Source organism: Vicia villosa, linkage group LG3 (assembly GCF_029867415.1).
Source record: "Vicia villosa cultivar HV-30 ecotype Madison, WI linkage group LG3, Vvil1.0, whole genome shotgun sequence".
NCBI classification, from domain to species: domain Eukaryota; kingdom Viridiplantae; phylum Streptophyta; class Magnoliopsida; order Fabales; family Fabaceae; genus Vicia; species Vicia villosa.
Window position 1 is genome coordinate 77,812,061 of NC_081182.1, and position 25,405 is coordinate 77,837,465.

A 25,405-nucleotide genomic window follows, 5' to 3' on the forward strand; every position below is an offset into this window, starting at 1 on the left:
ATTATTAACAATGTTTTCTTTGGAAAATTTCAGGATAGGGATCCCCAAAAGTTCTACAACCACGGCCGGAAGATTGTCTCTCTCGTGCAGCCTATCGAGTCGTGGTTCCAGGATGTTCTCTCAACTTCTGGGATGAAGGACCTGTGCCAGATTAGGTACTCCACCATACATAATGGGATGCTGATGGCATTTGCGGAGAGGTGGCACCAGAGACGTCGTCATTCCATCTGCCTCATGGTGAGATTACCATCACTCTTGACGACATCGTATGCCACATACATATACCTATCAGGGGTACCTTTCTTGGTCACGTTAGGTTGACGAAGGAGGAAACGAGGGAGGCTCTGATTGCTGAGCTCGGGGATGATCCTGAGGACGCGCTTGAGAAGGTGGAGAGGACTCACGGCGTGTACGTGAGGTTTTCCTTCTTGACACGGTAGTATGAGGCCGAGCTCCTTGCGGCACAACAGGCTATTGGTGACCTAGTAGAGGAGGACATAAGCAGACAGCGGGTGGTGAGATGTTACTTCTAATTTTTGTTAGGCGCTCAATTTTTTGTGGACACGAGCTCCTCGTACACAGATGTCGTTTACCTGAGGTACTTATCATATATCGCACGTATCCATGAGTACAACTGGGGAGCGGCTACACTACCGTACAACTACCATAGACTCAAAGAGGATGCCCATGGAAGGCAAAGATTGTGTCTGATAGTTGTTCCCTCTTAGTGGTAAAAATCTTATATCATTCTACTTTTTCTTTAAGTTATTCATTATATATTTGTGAAAATGTTTGATCCCCGTTTTTTTTTTTCATTTCAGGGTTGGATATTACTGTACTTCCCCATGATCATTGGCTGGGGAGAGGTGCCTAGCTACACTGAGGCCATGCCGCGTGCTAGTGCCTTCATCCCCCTCAGAGGGAACCAGGTGCCGAATCCTTACAGGAAGTCTCTTGACCGCATGGCTGTGCAGGACGTCCAATACGAGTGTTACGCTGCTCACCGTGAGACGGTTTCATGGGATGACGTTGCCATATATTCTAGATGGTTGGCTGCCAGTTCGACCATCACTGTTCGTTATCTTCCAGAACGCGTCATGCGGAAGTTCGGCTACTGTCAGACGATACCTCGCCACATTTCCGCCTCCGCTCCTACCATGATTACCCGTCGGCAGATAGATGAGGTCTTTGTATACTTTGAGTATTACATGGTTCCTGACGAGGCTCAGGAGACCAGATCAGAGAGAGACTGGAGCTGCACCAACGAGCACATCACTTAATACTTCACGTTTTCGCATCCATACATGATCCCCACTACAGCAGGATCATCATCCAAACCAACCAATGAGGAGATCTTACAGACTCATCAGTCTCAGTTGGACCACACTAACGATGTTCTTCCTTGCTGTCGTGAGATAGATGACATGGCACGGGCAGGCATTGCTGATGGTTTCTTTCCTTAGGGATCTGATCACAGGCGTATACTTGATGGTATCATTAGGGTGGCAGATGGGGCATTTTTGTACCGTTGACACTGTGCCAGAACAGGTGAGGCTCTTGACAGTAGAGGCGGAGTAGCCAGCAGACGACATTGAGGTAAAGGCGGGGCTAGAAGCAGGGTAGAGGAGAAGGATGTTGTCCAACACACATGGATGTGATTTTATTGTTGTTTGTATTTTGATTACATTTATGTACTTTATTTTTATTATGTATTTGACACTATTTGGATGATCTATACGATGTACTCTTTTGTTGAACTATATTCCATTGCCTTTAAATTGCATTACTTTGATATACTATAATTTGATGTTCCATTTTTATTAAAAATATTAGAGTTTTGGAGTGAAATGCTGGTGATTTAAAATATAGTAGAAGGTTTCGTAGATGCATCTACGGAACACTCTGTTTTTAACACGTTCTGTAGATACATCTATGGAATATTTACTGAACTGAAATATTTTGATTTTTCCCAATGTTCACTATGTTTTTAACGCTTCCGTAGATGTACCTACGGAAAAAACCAAAATTTAAAAAAAAAGGTGCTTCCGGATGTATTAAGACATTCTCTAAAAAAAATTAGATTAAAGGATTCATCCCACCATCTATCATATAAGAAACTTTAATATTCTTGAAATTCCAATTTTGTCCTTCTTTCCATTTACTCTATCCACGTGGACTGCCTCAGCTCCAAGCTTGCAAATCCCAACTTTCTTATTCCTTTGGTTATACATGCCCCCTTTTGCTTTTTGAGCTTTTAACTAAAGTCGTTTTTTCTATCAAATAATATTTTTTATTATTTCCTTTCTCCTATTACTTCTCAGACCATTTAATGTATCTGCTACATTTCACATCATCACTTTTTTGGGTGGTATCACATGCTTTTTCTTCAAAATATATACTTTTGCCCTGCTGCTAATTAATGCTTTTGTTCATATTTAAATTTTTTATACTTTCAAATCTATAGTGTGTTGTTGCATATTATATTTTTTATCTATTATTTAATTCTAATTTTTTAATATATTATTGTTCATTAAATGCCATCTGATCAACAACATGCATAAACTGATTCATCTCTTTCTTCTTCACTCATTACTCTCTCTTTCACTCACAGAAAAATAATTCTTCTTCTTCCTTCAAACAAGAGCAATATTTTATAAGAAAATACTCATTAAAACTTTATCTTTTCCACCCTCATTCAATACAAACCAAACAAAAGCAAACAATAGAGGCAAAGCATGAAAGGGGGAAAAAAAGCTACCAACAACGACGTATTTGGAGATGATAAGACAACATCGACATGAATCAGATTGAGTGGCGACGGCGGTTCAGATCTGAAAATTTGATGGTCAGATGCTAGCTTTCACGACGTCGAGGATGACACGGCGTTTTCCGGTGAAGATAACTATCTAAAGCAGTTTGGTGATGTGAAAATAGTTACTCGATGGATCTGTTTCTTCTCTTTCTGTTTTTCAGTTTTGCTCTTCTTTTCGGATTAATTTGTTGTTGTTGCTGAGTGGTTGTTAATGGTAGGTGATTTGTGAATAAAGATGTTGCTAGAGTGTTTGAAATTTTAATGGAATTGTGTTTGGTAATTTTACATATTCTAGCAGTGTTGTCTTTAAAGATGAATCTACTTCTATTCTATTTTAATTCCTGGTTTAACAAGGATTCTTCATCTCTTTAAGTTATTTCAAGCTACTATTGATTATTTGTGTACCTAAGTTTTATTGTAGTGTTGTCTCTTAATTTATATTCTCCTTTTCTTTGCAGTATCTCAAACACCTTGCATATCATACATCAAAAAGTGGATGAAAAGTTGTTGTTAGTTATCACAGAGCACTTGGAGGTGTTAGAATAATGATTAGAAATATGTAGATTACACATCTTGACATTTTATCAATTATTTTAAAATGATTTATTATAATTAATATCTTTATTTAACACCTCATTTATTCTAAAATAAATAATTACTTTTTAGTTTTAATGCAACATTTTTTTTACAATTATTGTGTGATTTATTTTAATTTAATATCAATATTTGATATTTATGATAATTAAAAGTATATTCATGTTTACCAAAAAGAAAAAACAACATGATTTTTTTTATAAATAATATTCTTATTACTTAGTGTAAATAAATTAATTGGTGTAAGAATAGAAGAAAGAATACCAAGAAGTGGAATTGATCAAAGACAGATAAAAAAGATTGAAATTCCAATGTGATGTGAGGACATCAATGCATTTTTTAATAGTAATGATCACGTGGGAAGTGCCACATTTACATGTGCTACTTATTTGCAGATAAAGAACAGTTTGACACTCATCTTTCAACTTTCAATAGTAGTATTAAAACATACACCCTGGATTCATAATGTCAATCTCATATTTTCTAATGGATTATTTATATGATTATTGTAGATGAATATAATATAATATTAATGCTTGTATTTATAACAATACACATAATTACTTTTTAAATGAATATTATATTAATGCTTGTATCGATAACAATATTCTCCTTTCTCTCTTCTATTTTAGATGATAGACTTATTATAAAAGTTCTTGTTAGTTATCAATTATGATTAGAATTATGTAGATTACACATCTTGACATTTATATCAGGTTTACAATTGTAAACATATCTCAAGCATTCCACCATTTTATTAAATATAGTGCTATCAACAACCTTGTCATATTCATCTTTGATTAACTCTAAATTTCCTTCCACACAAGTAATTGTTGACTTGTAGTTCAACACATTAAATATCTTTAGGATATTAGTAATATAATCCCTCTTATAAATTTCCAAGCCTTTCATGGTTATAGAAAATTCCAGGCCGACCAAGTAACTTAGACTTTTAAGTCAGTCATGTCAAACCCAATGCTCATGTTTAATTTGAGACTCTCAATCTCATTGTGGTTGCTTCTTTTGATGAGTAGATCATCCATATATTGCCACATTATTGTCTTGATTAAGACCTTTCACATAGATTCCATGTTTAAATGTACACTTGGAATAACCAATTTGCTTTAGAAACACATCATTCATCATGTACCTAGCTCTTTGAGCTTGTTTCAAGTCATAAAGAGAATTATTAAGCTTCAAGACCTTATCTTCTTTATTTTTCACAATTAATCTAATATTTTTCAACATAAACTTCCTCTTCGAGGAAGCCATTATAAATGCACACTCTACATCTAGTTGAATAAGATTACATTGCAAGGAGTTAGCCACGACTACCATTAATCTGATTGTTTCAATTCTTGCAACTAATGCAAAATTTATGGGAACTCAAGGCCATGATTTTTTTATGAATATTTTTTTTAACAATTCTTTTCTTATGTTTAGCAATGGTACCATATGGAGGTGATTCACTTTATAGACCTTGTTGGCGATAATAGGTCCTATTTATGTTGGTAAGGAGACTAGATTACATATTTGATTCCTATCTATACATTATATATCTTTTTTTTCATAACAATGGGGCTCAACATAAAAAAAGGTTAGGTGCACGAGGTCTCCTTTTGATGTGATCATGTTTTCACAAAGAAGATCATATTCTTTGAGATTTACAATTAGGAATCCAATCCTATGAGATCTTCTTGCTTTATCTACATGCACATCACCTTTATCAAGTATACGAGTCTTATTCTAGTCATCTGGGAATATACATGACATGCTTGAATATAAGGCAACGCCTTAACGCTGCCTATTCCAACATTCATGCTTATTGCCTGTAACATCTCTACTTGCAAGAATCTTTTAGGTGGCAAGGTTGTATTACTTGTATGAACATGTAGTGTGGTAGCCTATAAGAATCGTTACTTAACTCTTATCCTCGATATTCTTCCTTTCGTTTGAGATGTGTTTAAACATGAAAATCCAAATATCCTTAAGCTCTTGAAATTTGGAGTGTAACTTGTTCATATTTCCTATGGAACCATGTATAATATCTTGGTTGGAGTCGTGTTTGGCACATAATAGTCACTTGTAAAAACATTAATTCACTTTTATTCTCAATTTTATTTCTTCTTTGGTTTGAGATGTGTTTAAACGTAAAGATCCATAGATACTTAAGTGCTTGAAATATGGAGTGTGACATGTTCAAATTTCCTAGGGAACCATGTCTAATCTCTTGGTTGGATTTGTGTTTAGAACATAATAGGCAGTTGTAACAACTTCACCCAATACTTATGTGGAAGTTTCTTTTTTCTCTCCAACATGCATGCGGTCATGTTCATTATAGTCCCAATCCTTTTCTTAGTGATACCATTATGTCGAGAGGTGTATGGTGGAGTGATCTCATATTGAATTCACATATTTTCACTAAAGGATTCAAAATCTCTTGTAGTGTACTCATGGCCTCCATCACTCTAGATAATCATGAGTTGAATTTTTGTTTGTTTTTCTGCCATCACCTTGAACTTCTTGAGAACTTGGCGTACCTCATTTTTTATTTTTATTAATTAGACCCGCGTCATATTACTTAACTCATCCATAAAGGAAACAAAATATTTATTCCCTCTTAGTGACACTAATTCAAAGGAATAAAAAATTATTATGTACCACATCAAGTTTACCTTGAGCACTCATCGAAATCCTTAACAAAAAATATATTTTTGGTTTCTTGTATATCAAGAAATTTATGTACACTTTTAAATGCAAATTTATTATGGGAAAACCATGTACCATTTCTATCGACTTTAAGGTACATAAAATCTTAAAATTGAGGTGTCTATACATGAGGTTCCATAACCAAGCAATGTGTTCAAATTCCTCTTAAGCGAGATACTCGCAATTAGATGCATTAGTATGGAGTTGAAAATTTATATTTTGAGATAAATGATCTCTCAAAATAGTCTTCGGATAAGCGTTAAATACCTCCATATGGAAAGATGTGTGGTAAAACCCTTTTTAAGTTACTGACCCATGCTCAACAAGTTACTCTTCATACTTGTAATACACAACATACTAGTGGTGGAAAATTGATTTCCTTTATTTTCTTTAATAAAACATCACCAACTCAATCTAATGGTAAGTTTTTGTTATCAACAAATCTTATCTTTGTTTTTCTTGAATCATCAAAATTGACAAGTCATACTCGACAACTTGTCATGTGACTGGAGTAACATGTATCCAAATACTAGACATTTATACTTCCAAGTTTATCATTTGTTGTCTCCATGAAAATAATAAGCCAAGTTTTCTTCATTGTATACACTTCATCTACCTATTGGAGCACATTTGCTCTTACACTCAAGCAAAAATGACCAAATCTTTGAAAATTATAACACTGTACGTTCTTTGTGTTCATTGGTTTTTCCCCCTTCATATCTCGATGAGCACTATTGTTTCTTAAAGAAGATTTAGGATGGCCATATTTCTCGGAGTTATCTTGTCAAGATCCATTTTCTTGGATTTATGATTTTCCTTCCACTTTGAACCACAAACTTTTTTAGATAATTGAGCTTGCAGAGCCAGCCGAGTCACTTGTTCTTTGGTTCTTTAAAGAACCATGTGTTCATGTGCTTTCACATAACACTACAATTCCTCAACTTTCAAGATTAATAAATCTTTTTATTCCTCAACTGCCACTACATTATAATCAACTTAGAAGGAGAGAGTATGCATTACTTTTTTCACGATGGTTTAATTAGAAACAACTTTACCACAACTCTTCAACTTATTGGTGACATGTGTGATCCTATTGATATACTCAACAACTTTCTCATTGTTCTCCATCTGCAACAACTTACATTGTCTTCTCAAAGTTTGCAAACAAACCTTCAAGAGTTTTTCATCACCAACATAATCTTTCTCAAGAATGTCCCATGTCTCCTTTGATGAATAAACATTCTCATTTTTCGTATGGAAATTTAGAGTATCATCACATTGAGGGATGAAGGACATTGCCTTGAAATATTTCTTCTTCAATTCTTTATGGGAACCAACCTGAACATTAAATGCATCATTGCAAAGATCTTGCAAACCTGTTTGCACTTTTTTCATAACAAATTGAAACCTAAAAATCACCTTCATTTGCTTGATCCATCTATCCCAATTCTTATCTTCAAGAAGTGGAAGCTTCCCATAAATTGTTTCCAAACTTCTCCAAAGAAACTTGCCATGTTTACTTATAACACAAGTAACTCACTAAAGTTTTCTAGATTTGAACTACATTTCAACCCCATTAAACTTCTACATATTTTCACTTCTAAATAATCCCATTTAAAGATCCTACAATGAACAAGGAACAAGATGATACATGTGAAATTCAATCTTGTAAAAAAATTTGGGATGTTGACTTGATGAATAATCTATATCGTATGAAACACACAAATTTGGGTTTGAAAGGCAAATAGAATTCCTCAAAACAAATGTGGCAATTCAATTATTAGCCAAAGGTACATAAGCTTAACAATTTGTGCATAGAACTATTAGCCCCAATACCAATATATAAGATCAAACAATCATAGAATTATGCCAACAGAGTTTGTAACTTGTACTGGTATAATTTTATTGGATATCGTACTAAGGTAAGTTTATCAAGCTTAAAAGAAGAGGGTATAGAGGAAGCAATGCAAATTTCACCGGGTACAGGTAAATACCATAAGCCACCCTGAATGAATGATAGACGAGTACCAGTGTAGCCTTTAGATCGCCATGACTTATTGTAACACGCCCATGTTAGATTTGGGTTGGCTAGTTTAAGTTTCACCTTACCCATGAACGTAGGTAATGACGTTGCTTTATATGCCAATGTGATAAATGAGTCGGTCAAGAAGGAAAACCATGTTCTCCATGATGATAGCAGAAAAAAATTTCATGTATTCCATGCTCATGAGGGAAGTGAGAGAATAATCACTCTCTGTCTATGAATCCAACACTACTATAAAAAACACATCTAACGTCAGACGCGAAATGCGTTTAACCTCGACTACGGAAGCGAAGTAATGAAATGGCGTCATGAAAAGCTACCCCTTATCAACTTGGTTATTAAAACTCCGAGGGGGTAAAGTTAACTGCACGTGGGTTCGATTCCTAGCATCAACATTTTTTTTATTTTTAGAACTGGCTGGAGAACAACAACACAAAAAATAGTAATGGAGAACAATAATAACAAGAACAAAATTAACAAGAACAAAAATAACATCAATGACACAATTCATTAGGAACCAAAAAACCTATAATGTACACATCATTACATCAAATTATGTGTTACAAGGAGTGGAAGGAATATCAAAGAAAGGAAAAAGAAATTTGAAAAGACAAAGAGATGTAATCATTCAACAGCTCAAGGTAGCTAGTCTACCAGAAGATCTTTCCAACTTCCAAGATAAGAAAACGTGGTGAGTTAAAAAATAAATAATTAGAAGGAAACTTGATATGCGTGAAATATTTTGGCTTTTAAACTTTCAAAGATTAGCGAATAGGAAGAATCAATATAAAAGCGAAAAACTTCATCCAGAGAAATCAGAGAACAGGAAGAGTCAAAATGAGTACTTTTGCTGAAATTTTATCCAAAGAAATCAAAGAAGAAGAAGAACCAAAACAGAAACTGAGTACTTCATCCAATGTTGAGAGAACATAATCTGTTGTGGATGTAGAGGTCTACGTCGTTGAAAGAGACCCTGCTACCGAACCTTTGAGACCCAAGAGAGCTCTCAGTAAGAGGAGATAAAGAAGAAGAAAGGTGAAAAGACCAATCATCGTCAACTCTGATGATGAAGTAGATTATACTTGGTCAAACTTTCTCTCAGCCAGAGAATTTATATATGATTAATAAAAAATGTCCTTTTTATAATTTTATTTAATGAAAGTTTTATTTTATGCTTTCTTATTTGTCAGCTTAAGGTTACAACTAATTTAGGGGTTTTATTCTATGCTTCATACATAAAAATTATGCTTCTCTACAACCCATATTCATTAAATGTTGAGGCAGTTTGTACGTTAACCATCCAAAACACCAAAACCAAAACCTAAAACAACCCAAAGTAATGCTTCTCTACAACAACAAGAACAACAGTAATGGAGAACAACAACAACAAAAATAATAATAACATACCCGTGAGAGAGTTTTTTTGTTCGCTATGATTCTTTGGAGAAGAAGTGTTCTTTCGTTGGCTGGAGAATTAGTGTTCTTTCGTTAGGGCCCGAAAATTGAGTTAGGAAGATACTTAGGAAATTAAAAAGATAAAGAGTATTTATCTCGGTTAATCTAAAAAACCGAAGTAACATAGCCGACGTAAAATCTACAAAAAATAAATAAATAAATGCGCCTTTTTAGTTTCAAAAGAATAAAAAATTAGAGAGTGTTTATCTCGGTTTTACGGAAAACCGGGGTAACATCTCTGTAGTGAAATCTAAAAAAATAAATGCGCCTTTTTGATTTCATATAAAATATTAAATAAAGGAGTATAGAATCAAACCTCAATTCCTGAGTATATATTTATGTCGATTTTATTTAAATTCAAAGAAACTGATTTATTATTATTATTTTTTATCGTTTGTGGAGAAAATTTTGTCATAAAAAAGTTATTTGTTATAGTACAACTTTATTAGGTCTTAATAAATACCTCAACTTTAAAATTGAGAAGGGAGATCATTATTCACCGAGAGACCATAAAGAATTTCACACCATTTTGCATAAGCTATCTCTAAATATCATATAGAACCCTTCAAATGCAAAGTTATCGTTATATTCAAAAAAAAATTATCAAGTACATAACTGTATATATCAGTATGTATGTAAAATTTCTACTATTTTGTATTTTTTCTGACTAATTGATACACTCTTACATAATTAAATTTCTACCCATATGGTTATCTCTACGAAAGTTACCCCAATTTTCTCATAGCTTATTAGCCATTGGAAAGAAACACAATAAAGCATCGATAACAATAGTGACAATGTGAAATGCTCTTTTGAAATCAGGAAATAACAAACCTGACCCATAAGTATTTTTCAGCCTCATAGACAGTTTTTATTTTTGACAAAACTTTTTTATATCAACAGTGCCCACACAAAAAATAGGTGCATGAGAATTGTACTAGGTATAGAGACACTGAAATGAAAGAGACATACATTATATCAAAAGTGAAGTAACCAACCACCCAAATCGTTTAACTTGTCACAAACAGAAAAAGGAATTTGTCTACGTGTTCATAAATTAATTTCGATCCAGGTAGTGATGGAGAAATGAGTAGCCAATTGCCATTTCATAGGTTCTCCCAACAGACACAAACCAAATCCATCTTAGCTGTTTCTACTATTTTTGTTTTGTTATTCATTTTCTTGCGTAAAGTTATGCCCACAGAATCTTTCCAAAAATCTTTCACAGTTAGACACACAAACCAGCCCGGGGCCCCCCTTAAAAACTAAAACCTCCCTCCCTCCATTTTCTCCTCTCCTTTAAATAAACACCAAACAACTCACAATCCAAACTTCTCTCCACCTTCCCTTGTCTTTCAAATTCAAATCATACCTTCAAAATAACCACATGGGAAGTTCGGTGCGTGTTAAAGAAGCTGTTGTGGTGACCCCTTCAGAGCCCACACCAAACTGTGTTATGTTACTTTCCCCTCTAGACTCTCAACTTTTTCTCCGCTTCACCATTGAATATCTTTTAGTTTACAAGCCCGGCCCGGGCCTCGACAGGGTTACAACCACTGCTCGTTTAAAGGCTGCATTAGCTAAAGCTCTGGTTCCTTATTACCCATTGGCCGGAAGAATCCGGCCCATCCAAAATAGCACTGGTCTTGAGGTTGTTTGTCGAGCGCAAGGCGCGATTTTCATCGAAGCGGTTAGTGATCGTTACACTGTCAACGAATTCGAGAAAGTTCCAAAAACGGTTTTGCAATGGAGGAAGCTCTTGTCCCTTAGTGTTCCCGATGTTCTCAACGGATCGCCACCGCTGATTCTTCAGCTGACATGGTTATCCGACGGTGGTGCAGCTTTAGGAATTGGGATTAATCACTGCATCTGCGACGGGATCGGTGGGGCGGAGTTTCTCAATTATGTCGCGGAGTTGGCTTCGGGAAGACGAGGATGTCCAAAACCGAAAGCTGTTTGGGATCGTCATGTGTTCAATGTGAAACCTATGACTCGGGGTGACTCTGCGAGTCACCCTGAGTTCAACCGAGTAGCAGATCTATGCGGGTTCATGAACCGTGTCACGAATAATCTAAAGCCAACTTGTGTTTTATTCGATAAGAGACGGTTGATCGAACTCAAAGGTGTGGCTCGACGCACGTGTCAAATCGTTGACTCGTCGTTTACGTCGTTTGAGGTTCTCGCAGCACACGTGTGGAGGAGCTGGGCGAGAGCAATGGTGTTCCCGCCGAACCAGATACTTAAGCTGTTATTCAGCGTGAATGTGAGGAACCGGTTCAAACCGGGTTTGCCCGATGGATACTACGGAAATGCGATTGTAATGGCGTGCGCGCAGGCGAGTGCGAGGGAACTGGGAGAGAGAGGAATCGGGTACGGGTCGGGTTTGGTGAAGAAAGCAAAGGAGAGGGTGGATAGTGAATATGTGAAGAGGGTGGCTGAGTTGGTGTCCGAGTCAAGAGCGAGTCCTGACTTGGTGGGTGTGTTGATACTGACGCAGTGGTCGAGGATGGGTTTGGACCGAGTTGAGCTTGGTATGGAGAAGCCGGAGTTTGTGGGGCCCATTTGCAATGAAAGGTACTGTTTGTTTGTGCCGGTGAAGGGTGAAAGAGACAGCGTCAAGGTCATGGTGGCTGTTCCTGCCGCCGCTTTTGATAATTACCATCGTTTTCTCCGGGAATAGTTAAACTTTTTGTTTTTTTTGGGTTTAACTTTCACTTGTATAAAAAATTAATAAATTTTATTATTATTATTATTATTATTATTATTATTATTATTATTATTATTATTATTATTATTATTATTATTATTATTATTATTATTATTATTATTATTATTATTATTATTTCACTTCTTAAAGTGAAATTGAATTGCCTTAAGTAAACTTTTAATTAACTAATTTATTTATGAAATGTAAAGAGATAAACCAGAGCTTTAGCTAATGCAGCTTTTAATCTAAGAAATACATATTCTACTATCTTCATATCTTATTTTTAAGTATACATACTTCTCTTTCTTTTTATACAAAATATATTACACACCTTTTTCCGAGTGATAATCATAATATATTACATTCTTCTCTTGAGTTAAAATATACCATTCCACTAATATATTACACATTCTTTCCCTTCAAGAGGATGTTTATATTACATTATCTTTCCTTCTTGTGTTTTTTTTTTAGTAGTCTAGTGGTCATAAATTTACCCTTTATGACCATTCCACTAATATATTACACATTCTTTCCCTTCAAGAGGATGTTTATAAATTTACCCTTTGTGTTCTAGACTTAACATGTACTTCTTTTACTCATCGTTGGCGCCATTTGCATGGTATTGTTTCTATATTGAACCTCTCAATGTAGGATCGTATCAGTTTTTTTCCCCTCATGTAATGGATCACAAGCTTTCCATTGACTTGGGTTTCCTTCTCGACACCGTGAAGTGCACAGAAAGAAATTTTCTTCTAGTTCCAATACTTTCAGGGAATTTAAACCTATGAAATGTTTATTTTCCATACACTTGACGACGTCGAGAAGGTAACTCGTGTTAATTGAAAGCCTGAGATCTATCAAACAAGAGAAATACGAGCCACTATAATCCTACATTTAGAGGTTCAATGGAGAAATGACACTAGGCATGGGTGTCAACGAGAAGATGAAGAAGTACATGTTAAGTCCAAGACTCTAACAAAAGTTTAAATCATCAAAATGATTGGAATCATGGTCCGTAAAACCTTTAACAACTTACCAACAAAGGTCAAAAAGTTCATTCAATACGAGGTAAAGTTGGTCATCAATAAGGAAATTTATGACATATGGTTTAAGGAGGAGGAAATAAGCAGAAGGGAAAACAAAGAAACTAAATAAGAAAACAAAAAGAGGAGACGAAGCCAAGAGATATTCATGGATCAAGCGAGAGGCCAATAGAGTGCTTTCTCCCGATACAAAGTTTACACATCATTGAACGTATTAACATAGTGTATCTTGCAATAATGCATCAGCGTCGAGTTTATAAAAGAACACATTGAAACACCAAAGTTACTCTACATCCATATGTTAAAAAATCTTGATATTATCATGTCCACCTATGTAACGTCCATAATACAAAAGAATGCGTACAATTGGAGGATGTTGTCAAAAATTAATTAGGAAGGGGAAGTTGTCCAAATTTTTCTCCAAGACAAAATCAGGTCTAAGAAAAAGTGGCAGAAAGAAGAAAGCCTACAAATAAGAATAAGTGAAATAGTCCTTTAAAGAGCATCTGATTTGCATGAACATGGGTTCAAATCCACACCATTCTACTTATTCACATAAAATTATTGCAATTAGAACAATGAAAAAAAAGAAAAAGGGAACATAGTATAAAATGAGCATCTCTCACAAAAGAAAAATGTAACATACTTTACGGATGAGAGAGTGATGTGCATTTAACACAAAAAAGATAATAGTCTAACTAACATGAATATCTATTTGAAAAAATAATGTAATATACCTTGAATAAGAGTGTATATTTTAATATAAGAGAGGAAAGTAATAATTTAAAAACCTCTCAAAAGAAAAAGAAGAGTTTATATTTTTAAGAGTGTAATTTACTCTTAAAAATATTAAAGAACTCGTTTAAAAAAAACTAACCAATGTATTTTTCCATCCATTAAAACTTTCTAACGAACATGAATAAATGGTGGAAATGAATATCCTTAATCCATTTGTAGATAGATATTACTCAACAACAAACAAATTTTTTAAAATTTCTATGATTATAGACCGATTTGAGCAATAGAAAGGATTAAGGTCTGGACTGAAAACAATACTAAAAAGGTTCCTTATCAAATCTAATCAATCAATTTTATCACAAAAAGTCTAATTAATCAATCAAACAAACTTTTTTTCTACTAATTGCTAATTTTTTCAATCCATGGGCCAAAGTCACGGTGGGATTGTGAGATAAATGGCTGATCTATCCCACGTTGAAACTTATTTTATGCCATTCGCACTCACTTGCCTTTTGTTTTTCCCAAACTGGTCCCAAAATTTCTTTTCATCGTACGATTCTCCCATGTTGTTACAAGATCCTTCCTTGAGGCACCTAGGATTACGAATCTTGCTCGCTTTATAGAAATTTCAACTCACTTGGACACTTCTGTAAGAAAATGCAAATGGAAGATTGAAAAGTGGATCGATGATGTCTATCTATGTACCATCGTTTTGTACTACTGTTATATTATATAACAGTAGTAGTACGATATTGATTGTTATAACTTTAATATTTAGCGTCTATATTGGTATTTTAAATGACCATAGCCAATTGAGAAATTAATGTCAATAATTTAAAAAATATTTTTCTTTGATAACAAGGTGTCATATTATAGTTTTGTTAGTATTTTCAAAATATTTTCAGTACCACTTTGTGTAATTGCAGCAAAGAAAAAAAGTTTTGTTTTAGGGTTTAAATTGTGGTGCGATCAGATAGCATCATGGCACGATTTTGAAAAAATTAATGTGAGATTGATAACATTGTGGCACGATTTTGTATTGAATCACGTGAGGCAGGATGATTAATGAAGGAATTGTGGTGTGAATGGTTGGAATTGTGGTGCGATTTGTCTGTGTCAAAAACTTAGTATAAAGGCAAAATGTCAAATTTGATGGAGGGGTTCAAATTTTATGGTACGAAGAGAGGTTGTAAGGTTAAAAATGATGAGATTGATGTTTCTACACCATTAAAACTCATATTTCATCTATAATTCATGTATAATTTTTTTAATTCATTGATTATAATTACTTATTTTATGAGTAGCTAAATTTTTATTGGTTAGACCTTTAGATGAATTGATTTTGGGCTATTTTAGTCATGTAATTGTTGAGTATTATTCTATGAAACTGCAATCCTATTATTATTCAATTAAATTTGTGCTTAAAGTCGTTTATATGTTGATAAATGTATGAATTGAACTCAAGTGTAAATTGATTATCAACCACAACTTTTGAAACTCGGTCTGATTTAATTATTCAGTCAATAATTACTTTAGACATATTGAATTATTCGATTGTGATAGGAGGAATCAACATTCAATAAAATCTCTTTTGATTACAAATTCACTTAAGACATTAGGGGGTTGTTATTAAAAGAGAGTTATGAGTCAATACATTGGTTTTAACTAAATTGTTAATTCATCGTTTTACTAGATAAGTGTTTGTATGATTGTTCATCAAGTAGAATTTGCTTTAATTTTGAATTGTTGTCTGTCTGTTTGATTACACATTGAGGCAAGTTGCCCGTTTTAACTTATACCCTTTCTTAGGTGAACCTGAAAAACAATTTTCAACTTGTTGCTAAACCCTTTGATCTAAGGCCAATTCTTTCGGTGACTTAGCCACAAATTTAGCCAATTGATCTTCTACTTGAAGTTAGGTAGATTGTTATTTTTCTATGATTTGTCATGATATATGCACACAAAAAAAGAAGCTAAGTTTAGGGTTGCTTCTGGAGTAGGCAATAATTTAAGCTTGAGGTTAGGGTACTAGAATCTGAGAATAAAAAAAGTGTCGACGAAAAAATATGAATAGAAGCAAGAAATATTGTTATAATGATAGAAATTTAGAGTTTTTGAAAAAAAAAGCGAAAAAGAAAGTCAAAATTCTAGTACCTGTAAGTGAAAACCAACCAAGAATATTTAAGGATGGTGTAAAATAGGAAGGTAGCAGGTATTAACTCCAAGGAGTTAAACCTACTGGCCAAATATATCGCACCTTGACATAAGCCATATTACAACCTTTGAAAGACCTCAAAAGCGTGATTTCGAATAGAAAGTGATAAATATTTAGAAATCTTGCAAATTCATATGTTTGATGTCGATTGTATGTGAATGAGTGTTTACCATATTGTTTCAATAAGAGTGAACAGTGAGACTGAGAGAAGGTTGGGTATATAGAAAGTTGAAGAAAATTTCTTTGGATTATGCTAGATTGAAGTAAGGAACAGAAGTAATAGCTAGGTAATGATTAGTATCTGTCATTGGTTTGGTAAGTACATAGTTCTGAGGAATATCACAATTATGAATAAGTTCCTTGAGGACAAGTAACAATGTAAGTTTGAGGTTGTGATGAAAGTCTGTCATAATGTAATTTTTATAAGCATTTGTAGTTGTTTTTTATTAGTTTTTGATTCATTATGCTTGAGTTTTATGTAGAAATAGGAAGAAAGTGAAGAAACAAAGCATAAATATGACAAAATGGAGAAATCACGAAGAAAAGAGCATTTTTCAGTATAATTTATAGCATGACGTCTATCTAATGATTTGATCATATATATAGTTTTGTAACTCAATTTAAGACAAGACGTTTTGCAAAAGAAAGCTAAAAAATAACTCTAAACACTGGAATTATCGCAACCACGATATAACCATCGTGGGCGTGACAAAAAGCACTGCGATTGCGATGTTGTTGAGTCAAAACCATCATGGGCGCGATGACATCATTGTGGGCGCCATGGAAGAATTTTCTAACACATTTTTCCTTCAATAAAAAGGGTAAAACACATAGGAAAATGGGTGGATACTCTAAGGACTTAATTCTGACGGTGAAACACTTTCGGGAGTTCTAGAGTGAAGGTTTTCATCACCGGAAGCCGAATTCTAACCAAAAATTCATGTATTGTTTCTTTAACACCTCAATTATGATTACTATTAGTATAAATAACTAATTTTTAATGATTAGGGCATGCTAGATGAACCTTTATAAACCTCTTGGAACATATCTTTGGGTCTTCGTACTATTTGCATCTTTGATTTATTCAATATCATTATTTAGTTTAATTTTGTGTTTATAGCTTTTTATGTGTTTACGAATACCTATATCGATCTAGACTCGTAGTGATTACTGAATGTAACTTTATGAAATAGAACTAAATTAATCTGTTAAACTTTGTAATTGATTAGAATAAGAAATTATAAGTTATGACTTAAAGTTTAACACACAAAAACATTGTCTGTTTTAACTATCCGGTTGACCTCAGGGATTAGAGAGTGTAGTGTAGAATAATGTGTTATACACCAAGAAAGTGGGTATAATGGCTAAGTTAAACCATTGTAAATACTGATAAATCATCTTAGGGAAAAATAAACACCAACATAAATAGTGACATATTGAGGATCTGAAGCAAGGTCTAATCGTCATTAATTTGATCAAATTTTCCACCAATTTTATTTATGCTTTTATTTTCTAAAATCAAATCTAAAAACCCTATATTTACTTTTACACCACACTAATTATCTTGTCAAATTAGCACAATCTATGCGGAGATGATCTTATATCTTATTACTTCGACACAATTAGTACACTTGCTAATTTGTCATCAGAAACTCACGAGGCTCTCCTTGCACAAACTAAAGACTCTTAGAAGATCACCTAGAAGGAATCCATCGGACTCTACTTGCACAAACTAAGTCTCTTAGAAGAACATCGTGTATAAACCTCCCGGGCTCACCGGGAAAAAATTAAGTATCCTAAAAGAAGCACCAAGTAGGAACCCACAAGGCTTTCCTTGCACAAGCTAAATAAATACTCTTAGAATAGCACCAAGCAAGAACCCATTGTTCTCTCCTTAGAGCATCAAGTAGGAAGGAACCCACCGGGCTCTATTGGGAAAAATCAATATTCCTAAAAGAAGCACCAAAAGGGAGCCCACCAGGCTCTCCTTGCACAAAATGAAGAGCTCTAAAGAAGAGGGCCTAACAGAGACCTACCGGCTTATGTCACATTCACTTAAAACAATAACAACAACATATATATTTTCTCCAAAGAAGACTGGAATTGATAAAGCGATGATAACTAAAATAGAAAAATCAAACACACAAAAGTAAACACCAAAGCATTTAAAACTCAAAAAAATAAATATCAGTCATTACAAAGGGGCCACTTAGGGATTAAAGGGTCGACTACAAGAAATGAAATACAAAAAAAAGAAAGTGAAATCCTAGACCTGAAAGGCATTGTCAATAAGGTTTTTTTCAAGTAGGACCCTTCTTCCTCGACAACCTCCTCAGTGATTGCTGCATCTTTTTGAGAGGACTCTTTCCCAAGATCGGCCTATAAATCCTAGACAACCTCAAGACTTGTTTCCTCTACCAAACGACCATCTACCATAACCTTGAGATAGTCCAATTTTCCTAGGTCGAGCTCAGGATAGAGGAAAAGCGCATGGCCTTCACTTTCTCAAATTCATGGTCCCCGGTAAGGAGAACTTCCATTCGTGATGCCTTAAGATCGATCATAAGGGATTGGAAGAGATACACATGATCTGCATTTTCCTTCTTAAGGTACCCTACTTCAGCTTTAACCTTAGAAAGTTTATCCCAATGGATTTTGCACTGGGTTTTCAAATATTTCTTCTCCTCTATAAGAGAGTCCAGTTCCTTCTTCACTATGTTTAACTCTGCCTCGAACAAAGATATCCTCTCATTGGCTAAGGTCAACAAAGAATGATTCTTACAAATTCTATATTTCATAATAGTTTCTTACATTTATCATTTATTCCATCAAAGTAATATCTATTCATTAGGAGTTTTTTTTATAAAAAAATTTAAATCACTTTTCCTCTCAGTCCAAACTAACAATTATGGTGAAAGGTGAATGCGCGACATGCGTTGAATCCCAACACCAATAATTTATTATTATTTTTGTTACAAAAAAGGTGTGCTCCCTTAATTTTTATTTTAAAATTAAAATTCAAAAAACTTCTCACCATGGTTGACAGTAACAACCGTAGTGAAATGTTCCTCAGTAACATACTAAAAGCGAGTTAATGAGGGATATTTCACCATAATTGCTTCTTTCCACCGTGGTGGAAACTATTACCTTTATATAAGCGAAACATTTTTCACTTTGGAATAGAACAACAACCTACCTCCATAAGCGAAACCTTAACCTCTCACGCCTTATCTTAATCTCTATTAACATCCACATATTATTCATTTACAAAAATCCATAATATCTTCTCAAATTTGTATGGATCATGGAAAGGTGACACGAAACTTGCAAGATCAAAACACATAACTCATTTATTTGACTTCCTCTTCACATTTCCTGTATGCGAAACATTTCTACCATTCATGTTATGAGTTATATTGTCGTTGTTGTTCAAACTATTTGTCCTTTAGAGTTTGTTGTTTTTCTTGTTGTTGAGACACTAAACCCTATAGGTCGTATGTTGTTGTTTTTGTTGAGTTATTTTGTTGTTTTTTTTTAGTGTTGTTGTTGTTGTTAAGATGAGATTAAAGGTTTAATGTTGTTATTTTTGTTAAGATAAGAAAAAGGTTTATGTTATTGGTGTGGTTTTTATTAGTTATGTTGTTGTTTTTGTTGAGTTATGTTGTTGATTATGTTGATACAATTAAAAGATTTGTGTTATTGTGGAAATTTTTTGTTGATTTATGTTGTTTTTTTTAGATAATTAAAAGATTAGTGTTATTGCTGTGATTTTTGTTAGTTATGTGTTATTTTTGTTGAGTTATATTTTTGTTTTTGTTTATACAAGTAAAAAGTTTGTTGTGTTATTGTTGATATTTTTGTTGAGATATGTTGTTGTTTTTGTTGAAACAAGTAAATGTTTTATATTATTATTGATTTTTTGTTGACCTATTTTGTTGTTATGAATGTTATTCCTTGTACAACTTTCATTTCGTTCAGTCCAACATGTCTAGAGTATATTAGAGTGATAGAAGATACTATTGAATTTATTATATCATATGTGGATTGTTTGTTTCACCAACCCCTCATGGAATATATCACCTGTGAAATTAAATTAGAAAATGATTATCTGAAAAATTAAGGTATATTTGAAGAATAACTTACACTAATAATTATTTTTTGAGCTTTCTTAAACGCATTATCCATATCTCGCTCTTTAATAGTTAGAATTTGGTGCGATAGTTCTTCAACCAACACTTCTTTAAATTCTAGTTCATTCTATAAAGCATCACTTTTGTAGAGAAATTCTGTTCACCGTCATCATGATGATAATTATGATGATGATGATTGTGATGATGATGAATCAGAATTTCTAAAAAAATTGATACTTTGCAGATTGGACTAGTAGAAAAGGAAGTGTTGATTGAATAATTAGAAGCATTGAACTAAAATTTAACTATTAAAGGGCGAGATATGAATAATGAGTTGCACAAAGTTCGAAAAATATTGATTAGTGTAAGTTTTTCTTCAAATATAGCTTAATTTTTCAGATTATTATTTTCTAAATCAATTTGAAAGGTTATATGTTTAGTGAGTGGTCGGTGAAACAAACATTCTACATTAGTTATAATAATCTCGAACGTATATATCACCTCAGTTAGAAGCCACATAAGTTAAAAGGCTATTACTCATGTCTTAAAAGCCTTTTAAACATATAAGAATGGTCTATTAAATAAATATGAATAGGTTTATCATTAGTATTATTTTATATATTGTATTTTGAATTAAAATACGAAAATAAAACTTAGTTATATTTCCTATGAACAATGCCATAAATTGTTTAGTAGAATAAAACTTATGAAAATAGGCTGAAAACACCTCATGAACAATGCCATAAATTGTTTTCATAAGTTTTTCTAAACAAATAATCTCTCAAGACTTATGCTACTAGGTAATCTCAAATAAGTCAATGCATATAGACTTTTAGTATCAATATTCTTTTAGTTTTTTAGTCTATATAAATATTAATTAAATTGTTCATTTACATATGTTCAAATAAAATAAACTTTTTAGTGGGCTAATAGGCCAATTGGGGCTTCGAAAAGGCCAGACTCGGGATTAAAAATAAGCATATGACAGACTAACAAGCCAGACTCAGGATTAAAAATAAGCATATGACAGGCTAGCAGGCCAGGCTTAGGCTTGGATAAGCATAACTCGGCCCATCCTATTCCCATTTTCACTAAAATGTACTGATGCGCCATTTTAAAATGCCAAAAATGATGTGGTTGGGCATCGAACACATGACCATTCCACTTTTCACTACGGTTGGAATTTACAATCTTGGTGAAATGTTGCGCTCTGTACTATTTTCATTATGGGTGCTAGCCTGTGGTGAAAAGTAGGGCAATTACTATCATACCCTTTGTTACCACAGACCCACAACCGCGGTAAAATCCTTCTCCCAATTGCAGTGAAAAGTGGTTTTTGTAGTAGTGTACCTAACTGGAAGGGTCCATATCGCACATGTCAAAAGTTACCTCATAGAATATAAAAACTTGAGGAGCTGAATGAAAGACTCATCCTAAAAACATGGAAATCAGTTAAGTTGAGATACTATTATAGTTATTTGTTTTCTATTTTGTGTTTTAAATAAGGCGATGGACATTTATCCCACCAATTTATGGACTTTCTTTAAAAAGATTGTTTTGTATATGTATTCACATAAAGTTGGTCATCGGTAAGTTTATATTCATGTTAGATTTCCACTAAAATATCCTTGTCGCCCTCAGATACAATATTTATTATCGACTTCCATGGGAAGACCCTTGTCGCCCTTAGAGGCAATATTCCTGTTGAACTTCCATTGGAAGATCCTTGCCTCCCTCTGGAGAAATGTTTATGTTGGACTTCCATGGAAAGATGCTTTCCGCCCTTAGAGGCAATATTAATCTCCATCGGGAGATCCTTATCGCCCTAAAAGGAAATACTTGTGTTAGACTTCCATGGAAAAATCCTTGTCGTCCTTAGAGAAAAATTTATGTTGGACTACCACTAGAAGATCTTGACCGCCCTTGAGCATTATATATACTAGGGTAACATAAAAGAATTCCCTGGTTTCATCTTACTCATAATTAATCTTCTTGTCGGATCATAATTAAAATTCTTGCTTTAGGGACTCAATTTAAAAATTTCTCCTGAGGGACTCATATTAAAAGTCTCTCCTGAAGGACCTAACTTAAAGGTCTTACCTGAGGGACTAAACTTAAAAGTCTCTTTTATGGGACTCAACTCAAAAGTCTCGCTTGAAGGTCTCAACTTAAAAGTCTCACCCGAAGGACTTAACTTAAAAGTCTCGTTTGAGGGGATCAACTTAAAATTCTTGCCTAAGGGACTCAACTTAAAAGTCTCGCTTGAAGGAATCAATTTAAAGTATCTCCTAAGGGACTCAATTTAAAAGTCTCTCCAGAGGGACTCAATTTAAAATTCTCGCATGGGGGAATCAACTTAAAAGTTTCGCCTGAGGAACTCAACATTAAAGTCTTTTCTAAGGGACTCAACTTAAAGTTATTGCTTGAGGGACTTAACTTAAAAGTCTCACATCATGGACTCAACTTAAAAGTGTCTCCTTAGGGACTCAAATTAAATGTCTCGTCTGAAGACTCAACTTAAAAGTCTCGCCTGAGAGACTTTACTTAAAAATCTCTCCTGAGGGACTCAACCTAATATTCTCACCCGAGGGACTCAACTTAAAGTATCGCATAAGGGACTCAACTTAAAAGTCTCCCCTAAGGGATTCAACTTAGAGTTTTTCAAGAGAACGTAAAACTAAATAAATTTTCCCTTTACAAGAACATGTGCTTGAGGGACTGTATACTGGGATAATTCCTTTTCCTCATAAAAGGTAAACCAAAGGAGGGCAAGGCAGGCCAGCTCAAGGCGAGTACATGTCTAGCACCTCTCACCACCCATTGATTATAACAACGCTTACTATTTGCACCATTTCCCCTTAGGTCGACTATTTCTCTTTATGTTGGGCTTGGATAAAAACACATGTTTCCCACTCACAAAACATGGGTATTAACCTGTCATATGGAACTAATAGTATATAAGTTCAGTCAAAGAGAGTAGCCACATTCCTTACAAAATAGTAGGCATCATATTAAGGCCCTAACAAATAATCTTGAATCCTCGAGCAAATGTCCAACTATTTGGATGTAGTTGGGAAGGGGAGACATTGATTACCTTAAGGAGCTCAAACTCATACAAGGTAAAGAAGATACCCACCTTGAAGTCATCGACAACCCTTTCATAAAAGTAGAAATATTCATTTTGCAATTTAAGAAGACATTGCATGCAAACTTTATCACCTCACACACAAGGTTCCAGGATTATGTCAATTTCATTGTTAGTGTTAGACAATTCCGAACCAACTCAGAAGGCCCCCACTTAGTCGTCGTCAATATAAATGGAGTCAAAACACAATACCTCTCTTTTCAAAAGGATAGAAGAAAGCTCCAGGATGATCTTGACTGGACTTAAGGAAGAAGACACAAAGTTACTATCATAATCGCTAGAAGAACAAGAGGAAATTTGTACACATCCCTCTCCATGAAACTCCAATCTACCTTCTCTGTGTTTTTGTTTGGAGTCCTCTACGCATCGCCTTCACAACTCATTTCTTTTCAAAATGGTTTGAGGTTCTACGATGTTCCTAATATCATCGCATTTCCAAATAAACACCATCGATAATTAAACTAGAAAAGGAGAATAGATAAAAGTTGTTACCTTATGATATATTGAAGAAAAAGAAGAATACTTTAGAGGCAGACAAAACTTGTTAATGAAACACATGATAACTTAGAGGCAATATAAATGAAATATAGTGAGAATGACTCTATAAGGAAGTGGAGGAAAAGAGGTTATCTAGAGTTTGGATTTAGGTATGTGAGAGGATACGAGGCATTAGGGTTTTTTTATAGAGGAAAATGGCATAGAAAATACATATCACATTATAGGATAAATATCCTAGGGGAATAAGGACAACAATGAAAAAAACTTTTTGTGATTCCCGAGGAGTGTAGTCATTAGAGCTACATAAGACCAATAGACAAAAGGTTGAATAAGGGCATAGAAAATTGCTAAATCAAGCTCAAATAAACCCCTCCGTGCTAATTATCTGTAACACCCTCACCCTTAAGGATATAGAGTAGAGGATCTTGCCACGTACTCCCAAATGAATGAGCCATAGTCAAAGAGACAACAACTTATCGCTGTAAGATGATACAGGTTAGCCTAATTTCCGCCCAAAGCATATCGCCTCTACGGGACTCGTGCTTTGGGGATAATGTACATCCTGGGTCTCTTAAAGATGCATCCAAGACCTATTATACCTTAAGCATATCGCCCATACAGACCTCATTCTTAGGATATTGTGTACATCTCGGTTTTCTTAAATATGCATTCAAGGCCTATACACTAAACTTCTCGACACCATGCGCCTTATGCTTGGGGTATTATGCACCTTATGAGTATTTGAATTTTGGGTCAAGCATTGTGTCAACGACCTTTTAGACTGAGCTCTAAACCCGGATTTAATAAGAACTCACATACAATTAGATACCTGGAATAAGATGGAAGAAGCATTAGGCTAGTTCCAATAATCCATCTTTACCTGGTCAATCTCTAACTCATACGTGATTGGGAGAGCATTCATGACTAATTAAGATATCAAATACACTAATATAGGTAATAAAACATGCTTCCCAATCATTATTATGAGGAGAGTTATTTATATTAAATTGGTCTCAATTGGGCCTTCCGACGATATGGATCAGAGTCGATATATAAGGAGGATAATCCATCCACAATTTGACTATGAGAAACAAATGCGAATATTATAGGATCCTCGATGGTAGAGTTATCATTAAATGTACTTTACATGTACAACAATGATTTAGTACACTTACTAAATTATTCGTCAAGTTGTTGGCGTCATTTTCAGGGATTGTTAATTAATTCCAGTAAGGCAATTAAATTGTACTTGAATTTAATAAGTAGTTTATGTTCTATAGTATTTTATTTTATGTTAATTTTAATTAAAAATTTA

General features: G+C 34.1%; 1 protein-coding gene across 1 annotated transcript; it reads left to right on the forward strand.

The window, feature by feature from the left end:
- The first annotated feature begins 10,736 nt into the window (after positions 1–10,736).
- Positions 10,737–12,371, forward strand: LOC131656139 (alcohol acyltransferase 9). Its single transcript, XM_058925901.1, has one exon. The coding sequence runs from the start codon at positions 11,002–11,004 to the stop codon at positions 12,292–12,294; it is 1,293 nt and encodes a 430-aa protein (XP_058781884.1). The 5' UTR covers positions 10,737–11,001; the 3' UTR covers positions 12,295–12,371.
- The last annotated feature ends 13,034 nt before the right edge of the window (positions 12,372–25,405 follow it).